The sequence below is a fragment of the Amblyomma mixtum genome, chromosome 2, assembly GCF_055824585.1.
Source record: "Amblyomma mixtum isolate Tamu chromosome 2, ASM5582458v1, whole genome shotgun sequence".
Taxonomy (NCBI): Eukaryota; Metazoa; Arthropoda; class Arachnida; order Ixodida; family Ixodidae; genus Amblyomma; species Amblyomma mixtum.
The window spans coordinates 176,313,165-176,323,647 of NC_143013.1; the positions used below are offsets into that span (position 1 = coordinate 176,313,165).

The 10,483-nt window shown below is 49.2% G+C and overlaps 1 protein-coding gene across 1 annotated transcript in view; it reads right to left on the reverse strand.

Moving 5' to 3' along the window:
- LOC149361717 (fatty acid synthase-like) overlaps positions 1-5,978 on the reverse strand; it is a 132,155-nt gene extending 126,177 nt beyond the window's left edge. The window contains exons 1-3 of the mRNA XM_089568134.1: positions 5,846-5,978; positions 1,668-1,994; positions 735-935 (exon numbers count right to left, since the gene is read on the reverse strand). Of these exons, the coding sequence (XP_089424260.1) occupies positions 735-935; positions 1,668-1,994; positions 5,846-5,978 (661 nt within the window). The remainder of the gene's footprint in view (positions 1-734; positions 936-1,667; positions 1,995-5,845) is intronic.
- Between the last annotated feature and the right edge of the window lie 4,505 nt (positions 5,979-10,483).

Consider the following 10,483-nt stretch of genomic DNA (forward strand, 5'->3'; position numbering starts at 1 on the left):
AAAACAGGATGAATCGAGACATGAGCAATTTTTTTTTTTGCACAAAAAAAATGTAGTTTTTTTTTTTCAATGTTCAAGTTCAGCTGATTGCAACAGAGCCAGGACGACAGGCCTTGCAGCCATGTATTTGCTTGGGTTATTAGGCTGGTTATGCTACTTTCTTTAAAGAAGACGTTCGTATCAACTTAAACCATAATTAAAACATTAAACCACAAAAGCATACTTGTTCTTTAGGACTCTTTCCTATAACGTTCTTAACGACACCCTGCATTTTTCATAGATATCTTGTTTCTCTTTTATAAATCTTTCACAAGAGAATTATGAAACCCCTTTTTCTTTTTTCATACCCACCAGTTTATTCCTGTTGATACGAAATTGTTGTAGATATTACTGTGCTAGTGTACCATGGACGTCTTATGATCCATATATTTTGTTCTGGCAGCGCATATTAAATATTGCAAATTTATTTCAGTGAAACGCGTCAACACTGAAGCCGTGACAAACAGATAAATTTCAAAGCGCGGCTTTTATTTTACGATTTCTTTTTCGCCACTTGAAAGGCGTGCGGCACGCCCTGCTGCCTAACATTTATGTCTTGGCTTGGTGAAAAATAAGCACGAAGGATTTCTGGACACCACAGGAAAAGCTGTCTGATCCTAGCATGGTTGCTGAGCTGTACACATATTAAGGAAAAAGCTTGTTTACAACTACAAAAATGCACATGAAGCACCTACCGCTGGAGTCAAATGACTTGCACATTCCATCTGGAGAAAGCATTCCGATGCGCAAGAAGGACAGCGTCATGGCTGGTTTGAGGCAGATATTGCACCCGCCCACAATGGCCCCATCGCACTGTCCCGCACGGAGGGCCAGCAGAGCATGATTGAGGGCTGACATTGTTGATGAGCAAGCCGTGTCAATTGTAACGCTTGGCCCTGAAGGAAGAAAGCACATTACAAAAACAAAATATCACTGAAAGGTACTTCAATTCTTGTTAGATCGCCTATTCTATGACTTCTCAGAAAAATTGCAAGAGATACCTTCCGCGACTGTTGTAACAGAATACGTATCTCAATAAAAAAGCACTTGCTACGGACGACCGTTTTCTCTCGAAATAACTTTCTTTCTAAGTGCAGGGGAAAGGGGGGCTTATTGTGGGAATGGAAATATTAAGGTGAACTATCGTTTGCGATGGTTTTTCTGCTTTCCACGCTTGAAATATATTCTCGCTTGTTGAGAAGAGATCTCCAAGCAGAACAAATTCAATGAGGAGAAGTGAAAAACGCAAAGGAGAAAGAAATACCGCGCAGGGTTTTGCCTCAAAGGTGCGGGAATTGTGCAAAAAGTACCCGCCAAAGTTACAACGGCAAGCGATGGGAAGGCGGTGACGTGTCTGGCAAATTAGCGGTATGAAAAGTTTCGAGCATGACGTTTACGCCGTGCAGTTCTCGCGCACAGAACTTCATTCTGTGATAAAAGGTGCAAGTTCAGATTTCTTGTGCTCTCGATCGGCGTTCCTTGCGTTTTAGAGCGCGCCATATTTTGATTAGGCGACAATGCCAAAAATGACGTGGCCTTTAGAAGGACGAGGGGCGGTAGCAGAGAGATATCTGAGGAGCCCGGAGGGCTGCCTATTTAGTTCGCATTTGCAAGAGGCTTTTGGTTACCTTTGAAGCCGAATGAGTAAGATATGCGGTTGGCGAACATGGTCCGCGAACTTCCGAGTAAGCCGTATCCGTCGATCTTGTCTGTGTCCAAATTAAACGCCTCTTCTGACTCAACGTAAAGGCAGCCGATAAAGACACCCACTTTGCGTCCTCGCAGCATTTCGGGGTCATAGCCAGAGTCCAGTATGGCCTCGTACGTGGTCTCCAGCAAGAGGCGCATCTGGGGATCCATAAAGTGCGCCTGCTTGGGATTCACACCGAAGAACTGTGCGTCAAACTTGGAGAGGTCACGAATCTTCCCCATTCGTGCTGGTAAGCCCAGGTGCCCTACAGTGAAGAAATGTTCAAAGATGTGCCTTCGGTGCCAAAGGAAAAAACACGTTTTTTTCCTCTGGGTGGCAAGAAAATTTTTTTTAGTGAAAAATTATCATCCGCTAGTTTCAAAAATTGAGGGAAGTAATAATTACGAGTCTGTTGAAAGATAGTCATTATATAAGCGTATGGGCAGGCGCGGACAGAAGTAAACGGAGCTCGGCGCACAAGGAAAGTTGCTTGTCAGCGCCGCTTATCCCAGCCGGGCTAAAGCTCAAAATCGCCACGCGCATGTGCAGCCCCCTAACGGCTTGACCCTCTCATTGCTCCGCTTGCCTCGCACTCGGCCAGCATCTATGTCGTGCTGATGGTGATCATGATCAGATGGTTGCGCACTCTGTAGCGAGCTGGGGGGGGGGGGGGGGGGCGGATTTGACTGTGAGGGCCTGCTCGTAGAGCCCCCCCCCCCCGCCACTGGATACCGGCCGGTGTAGTTTCTTCGGCTGCTAGGTTTTGTTCCGGTGCAAGGCCAGCTGTGGGGATGGAATGGCCGGGACCCATCCTCGGCGGATGCAAAGCCCCCTGGAGTGGCAGCGACTCCCTGGCGACTGTGAGGGCCAGTCGCGCGCGTGAGGTCCGATGCCTGAGCGGAGGCAGGTCTGGGTTTATACCCAGGTTGGACCCACGAAATCCAGCACCGAAGGCATGTATAAAGTCAGAAAGGTTTTCAAATACATGCTAGTTCCCTCCGCACGCGGAGGCGTGCAAGTCTTGCTACGAACACGTCGGTTTCTGGTTACGTAGAAACCTGGTCCGCGCGGGAGTTCACAGTAGCCAGGCTCTGAAACGACGAATCGGGAAAGCGGCTTCACGGCCGGCCGCAGGGCTGTAATGGCCTTTGCGGGACGCCGAAGAATGAGGCGTAGTACGACCTCGAAGCGTCCGGGAAAAACCGCCGATGTTGTGGAGTACCGGCGGAGTAGACCCGTGCCATCTCACCCTCAGCCACGTTCTTGGTTTGTAGCCCGGTCGCCCGGCCTTGAACACTCCCTCCTCAGTAGAAGAGGAAGCTAGGGAGAAAATAAGTGCATGGTTGGTTGGTTGGAAGCATTGATGGGTCCCCCCGGAGGTGTTGGGTCATGGTGCCGAAGGCCGGTGGGCCAAGAGGCTGAAGACCTAGGGAGTGTACTGGCTGGATCACATCATACATACTTCCGGTGTTTGTAAAACCGCGAAAGCACTCGATGGTTAGTAGCTGGCTGGTCGGAAAGAAACCTTGTCGTGGAAGGGCCCAAGGTAGTTGACCCCGTCTTAGGTTCTCATGTCTCCGGTGGTCGGAGCCCGCTGCGTTTGGTGGGTGATCGGGCATCCCGTGAGCGGGGCCGCATCATTGGGCAATCTCGATGCTCTCCCTGCCCTGGCCAGGCAGGCCAGAAATACAGTCGAGATAATTGAAGGATCAGAGCAGCAAACACCTCGCTGTCCCCATTCCCATCCACAATTCTATAACCCATCCCTGACAATCATTCAACCCATCCATCCCGCTACTTCCCAGGGGAGATCAGGGTAATCTCCCCGGGCCCGCTCTCCCGGCTGTGGGTCGCTGTGGTAGCTTTTTCCCTATTCTTTTCACTTTTCTACCTACGTGTGGCAAAATCATCATTTGCCCACGGGCCTATTCTTTTATTTTCGAATGTAGTTAAGCCTGTTGTACGCATGTGGTGCTCTCAGGGGATTATTATTTTTATTTCTTTTTTGGTCACCCCAACCTAATGTATGTGTAGCGACCTACCATTTTTGAATGCACAGACTGCGGCCTCGATAAGGTAGAGCTCGCGTGGAAAGCTCTGCCGTTAATCCGCTTCGTCCAAGACAGCTGGATGCCCGTTTACGCCCCAAATAACCCGCATATTGCGAACTTTTTCTGCCTCTTCACGTACTGCCGCAGGTTCGTGTTAATTTACTACAGTTATCCCTGATTATTCGCCCCGCCCCTGCGAGGCGCCCACGCAGGACCTTTGCATGCACCCTGTTTGTCTTTCGTTAAGAACACTGACTGTGTACTGCACCTGCTCTCATTGCCTTAGCTTGTCGGCACCGAGACAGCGCGCTGCCTATTGCGTTATCAGGTGAGAAACAAAGCTTCACCTTGCTACAACTTTTGTGTACACCTTGTGTGCACCTGCGAATGTTAGGGTGACTACAAGCAGCCGCTGTCTCACTTCCTCACAGGAATGCTGCGGCAGCGATTCTTCACTGTTGGGTTCTGCGCATGCGAAATATGGCGTATACGTACCGGTATACGGCCCTAACTAGAGAATGAGCCACGGAAGGCACATGCCAGCGATGGAAACTCCTTTGTGCGAGCTATATTACTTCACTGCTGCGGTTACATTTAGATGTCACGCCGTTTTACAATATAGGCGTTGCCACCTAGCAGCAGCATCCAGCACCTTTGGGAGCAGTAAGTATTCTTCCGAAGATGATGGTTTGGTTTACGGGGGTTTAACGTCCCAAAGCGACCCAAGCTATGAAGGACGCCGTAGTGAAGGGATCGAGAAATTTCGACCACCTGTGGTCTTTAGCGTGCACTTCATCGTACAGTTCACGGGCCTCTAGAATTTCGCCTCCATCGAAATTCGACCGCCGTGGCCGGGTCGAACCTTCGTCTTTCGGGTCAGCAGGCGAGCACCATAACAACTGAGCCACCGCAGCGGCAAATGGCGACGATGAATAGCTCTACACAAGCGCCACAATCGGCGGTTTCCTTTCATTTTAAGCTGAGCAACTAGACCAGGTTCGATCGCAGAAGCTTTGAGCTGCACTACAGTCATACAGTGTTCATGCACTGCCGCTGCATCGGTGCCTCGTAGGAACAAAATGAAAATCAGTGGTGACTGTATTAAACGAACCCGAAACTGCGGCCATATATTAAGTGCTTTGAGCTCGGTTGGTCGATAGCGAGACGCAAATCAGTCCCAGAAGGAGAGTGCAAAGTTCGAAGCTCGCTGGCTATTTACGCTGGAAACGGCACTACAGTTGTCTCAGATGAAATGGAATAATGATAGTGGGCTCTCAGTCTTTTTGGGAGCGGTCTGCGCATTCCGAAATTGCCGCTCACTACTAAGCGCATAACCATCAGATAGTCTTCATTATTAGCACGACACTTATGCCTGCCCAATGCGAAGCAAGCGGAGCAGTGGGATGGTTCCGCTGGTTGAGGGCGTGCACATGCACGTGGCTGTTTTTGAGCTTTCGTTCGCTTCGGCTGGGCGGCGCTGCCACACAGCTCTTTCCCGCTCCGTCGTGTTTATTTCAGTCCGCGCCTGTGCATAAGAGTACTAAAAATTGCTTATTTTTTCGCAGTCATGCATGAAACCAAGCTAAGTACGCTACAAGTAAAAACCGCCTTTGCGAGGGCTGACATAAAACTGGCAGCCTTTCTCAGTAAGTCATTTCATGTACAGCGCTCGTCTTTTCTATATTTTTTTTTGACGCGGAGTCTTTCGCACTGTTTAAAGCATAATCGCAGGCCAAAAAGCCGGACTTACTGTACTTTTTAAAGCTTTTGTGCCGGCCGAAACAAGCCAACAGTTGCTAATGGTTTCTCATGGGGCCCGTCTTTTCTCTTCTATGCCTTCGCGGTCTTTCAAGATTTTTTCAAGCTCTGCATTTGTTATGGAGGTTGCGCCAGCAGTACAAGAAGCTCGGTGTCGTAACTGCAGTGAAATACCTAAAGCCTAAAGCAATCTTTATGTCTCTCCAGGCCTGGTTTTTTCACTATCATTTGGTTAACACGATCGCAGCGATAGCCCCACACAGAACGCAGTAAGGAACTTAAAAGGAGCGTCAGTGCTCAGACATACCTCGAGGCCAGCGAGCTTCATCATCTGTGACCATGTCTACTCCGGCGTACAACTTCTCCTTGAGCTCAACTAGATGGTCCGCTTGGGGGAAGTGGGCCGAAAGGCCAGTGATCACAAATGCTTCGCCACTCATTGTCACACTACACTGAAAAAGAGGACACACAAGTCAGACTAGTAGAGAAGAAAGTGAATACTATCCGATGGCCATCGAGTGTCTCTCGCCGTTTCAGTGGCACCAGAAAAAAAAGATTCATAGCTTCAAGTTGCAGAGTGTTTTGTCCGTTTTATGCGAAATTATATAAATCTCCCTTGCAAGGAGTCCGGTTTAGCATTCTGCTTTAGACGAACTTCGCCATTACGAACCGGTCTTAGCAGGCATCAGAGCAGTACTGTGAGTGCTGCAGTGCGTGCATTGGAAGGCGTGTGATGAGGAAAATCATTTTCGTTCTTATTAGGCACGCACATGTGACAGTCAAATCTGACGTGTCTATATAGGACATGGACGCCAAGCAGATGGCGAAATAACCATCATGTGAGGATGAGCTTAGTTTTTTTAGCGGCAGATATTTTATGTAGTAGATTTTCTCGGTGTACAGTTATCGACAAAACTTTGCGGGATGCAGATTCGCAGAAAATAGTTTAATGATGCGTCGCCTCGCTAGTCAGTCAGCTGATAGATATTCAGGCGTCTCTCATAGCCTTAGTCGCTTTGGGACGTTAAACCCCATAAACCAAACCAACCATAGATTTTCAGAAGATTGAGCGCACATGTTCCCTCATGCTCCATTCCTTTTCATTTACTTGCTTTTCCGAGTGCACCGAAAGAATTTTTTCCGACAACCCGCATCATGCAAACTTTTATCTTTGAGCGCACGTCATAAGCGCACCGACATCGCATCAGGAGCTGACCATTTCGTAGCCTAGCTGTTATACACGCACAGCACGCCGCCAGACCAGCAGGTGGTTGGAGTCTTTTAATGAACACCTCTAGTAACGGGAGACACGGTCCAGAATGCCTATAACAAACTGGTGCATTGAATATGATGAAATTCACAGGGTGCTCAAGATACCCGCCTATCAAAGGAAGAACATAAATGTTCATGTCGTGTTCAACGGAAAGTTATTGCTTCTCAAGGGACAAAGGCATTGAGAAAGAGGAGCCGCCGCAGAACACCGCAATGGTTTTCAATGTCCTTCGTGTTGACTATTGTGCTTGAGCACACATTCCGCTTGACTCTCTGGAAACCAGCGCCGTGCGCCCACCATTGCGCACAGGAAGCCCGGACTGGCTGATTGTCCCGGCTTGCAGAGTAAGCCATCCTGGCTCGCCTGCGCAAAGCTTTCCGCCTCCTCACTAGCGTCGGCTCGAGACTCATACGACGCTTCCCCGGCCGCCCTTTCCAGTCTGCAAACCTTCAACGGCTGAGCTCCTCGACCATTCCTCCAGTTCGAACGGTGGCCAGAGCGTGACGTGATTGGAGCTTTGGAATGGGTGGCTGCCGCAACGGTCACCGGCGGCTATAAAAACAGAGACGCGCTGAGCCGCAGCAGGAGGGGGGGGGGGTCTGTTGCTTCATCCAGCGTCTTCGCTGCGGCGGACGCGGTTGTTGCGACGCACGTCTCTTCTTTCGCTCTTTCCTCTCACATTTTAACTCTCCTCTACCTACACGAGGCAGCGGTGGTGGTTTGGCACGACTTGTTCCAATCAGTTTCTGTGTCTGTTGCAATCAGTTCTTGTTCAAATCAATTTCTGTTTGGATAGGATAGTATGGAGAAATCGGGACGTTTTCTTATTTGGTACCCCTTAACTGTTGAAGACGCAAAAGTTTTGATTGAATATTGCCACGAATCTTTTCATTGTTTGTTTGTTCATGGTAAAAGCCGCTGGCGCTCGGCTTTAGCATTTTGTTTGTGGCGCTAGATGCGACCGGACATGAGGAGAAAGCCTTATTAGCCCCATTACGATAAAAGCTGGGGGCGTGTGTTTGTCTGTGTCTAGTAAAACTTGTCGCTAGGCGAGTTGGTGCATACTCTTCGGTAAACGTAAGCGCCACAGAAAACAATCATGTGAAAGGAAGACAGGATGACGCGCCTCGTTAGTCCCAGCCCCGTGCTACACAAACCATCCTAACTACCACACCCAACAACTCGTCCGGCCATGGTTGAGCAAACCACATTAACTAAACCAATGTTTGGATACCCCTTCATCACTGCCGCTCTCTGTTTTCACGGAGGTGAACCCGGGCGCATACTACGTCAATTCATATACCGACGAATATGCCTAAGAGGCTTCTCTTACGACGCACCGCTACATGGGCCTGGCCAACGACCACAGGAGATTCCCAACTGCCAGCGTCAAGAAAAGTAGGTATCTAGAAGTCCTCGATGCTCATCGCCATCAGCTGCCAGGTTTGCATCGACACGCATTAGCAACGCGGTGAACCCCCGCGGAGGGTCTCCAAGACCGCTAGAGAAAACTACACAAAGCAACATGTGGAGGTCTGGTTGATTGCCGACTAAACCAAAAAGACCCTTCGCCGACCATGCCGAATGAATAGCGCGCATACAAAAACGAGCTCGAGCTTAACCACCTTTAGTATTACACTGCCGCCCAGAAAAGCTTCGACGACAATCCCTTCCCATGATTCCCTTACCCGACGTAGCCGCGACCCGACGCGGAGGATGACGTACAACGCCAGAGCCTGGTAATCCGGACTTGGAAGTGGCGATCGATGCCCGTAGAGTTACCACTCTGGTCGGCGCAGGAGCCGTTTATTTAAGGATAGGTGGACGTTCGCCGCAGAGCTAAACAAAGTGACAACCGCATGGGATGGCCCAAAAGAACGCACTGCGAGAGTCCACATTATTGCTCCATCCGGACTGTGTATCACCAGACTGACTATCAACGAACACACTTATCCAGCTAGCTTCCTTGTTTTCCAGCAGTGTTCCCACAAAATAATCTTGGGCATGGTTTTCCTGACCGAGCATCAAGCAGTCATTGACCTTCTTCCGAAGCTGGTCACACTTTCGGGACAGGAAGCCATACCTTCAAAGACGGTTCTGAAGCACCATGCAATCTTGAGCTTCTTCAGTAGAGAAGCAAGCATCCCATTTGAGTGAAGCGTTATCGCCAGCGAATGTACCGCAATGCTGAAGATGTCGATGGCATCATCGAGAGAAACACGTTGTCATTCTTGAACCGAGAGGAGTACCGATACCCTAACAGAGGCATGACGATTGCTTTTCTGCACAAACCAGCAGACATTGGAGACGTCTTCGCCCTTCTTGACCTGTCCGCAGTTCCAGCTGACAAAGTATACGGTACTGGAAGGCCTGAAGCGGAAAATTTGTCTAGTCTTTTTACATGACGTCATTGTCTTCGCGTCGAACTTTGATGATCACCTGAAAACGCTATGAACAGTGCTGGAAGCAATCAATTCACCAGGGCCAATATTGAAAGCTGAGAAGTGCCGCTTCAACTCTGAAGAGCTGCTTTTTTTTGGCCACATAGCAAGCAGAGATGGAGTATGCTCAGACCCACAGAAAACAGCTGGTATTGCAGTTTCCGCTGGCGGTCAATAAGAGAGCTGTGCGGAGATTCCTAGGAATGTGCGCCCCTTACCGACAATTTACCCAGAATTTTTCGCGATTCGCCGAACCTATGACCCCATTGACAATGTCAGAGGCGCCATTTAAGTGGAAAGCGCCGAAAACAGAAACCCTCAAGAAACTGGATCTTCGTTTACAGTCTTCTGGTGCCCTCGGGCACATGGATCAATACACTGAGACCGGAATTTGAACTCGCAAGCATCACAGGCCTAGAAAAGGTACAGTCTATAACCCATCAGAAGGGACAGAAAAGGGACAGTCTGCAGAAAGTATTCGCATACGTTTGCCGTCTCCTGTCGAAGGCCAAGACTTACTATTGTTTCGAAGAAAAGGAAAACACACCGATTCGGACTGCCTGTCTCGAGCGTCTGGGGACAAGCCGAAGGAAGAGGTCGATTAAGACGCCTTTTTAGGCCCATAAGAAACAGCGACTTCGCACAACACCAACGCTCGTACCGCAACCTACAGCCTCTCGTCCAGTATCTGGAAGGCACTGATACTTAATCCCCAGCTGCGTTCCAGCGTAGTTTGTCTGTTTCTGCGTGCAAAATGTGATACGCGGGAAGAAGAAATACTGGAGGCTTCGCACGAAGTACCAACAGTTGGGCACCTTTGACCCGCACACTACACCGGTGCAGGAGACTACCCAGATGACACTGCTCGTCCACGGCAGGGAAGCAATGACCCTGCTCGACGCCATGCTCCTAAACGTCAGTGATGAGACAAGATCAACGCCGCCTCTTACCTTAAACGCGAAGGAGAATCCCGACGACTTGCCCGGTTAAATATTATCTGATTCATGCGGAGGGAGACGTCAAGGACGAAGAATTACAGACCGATCAGCTGACTGTTCGTTGCTTACAAGGTATTTACTAGGTAATCGAGAACAGAATCAGGGCAACCTTAGACTTCAACCAACCAAAATGACTAGGCAGGCTTTCGTAAAGTTTCTCGACAATAGAACATATGCACACTACGAATAAGGTGATAGAGAAATGCGCAGAATATATACAACCTCTACTTATA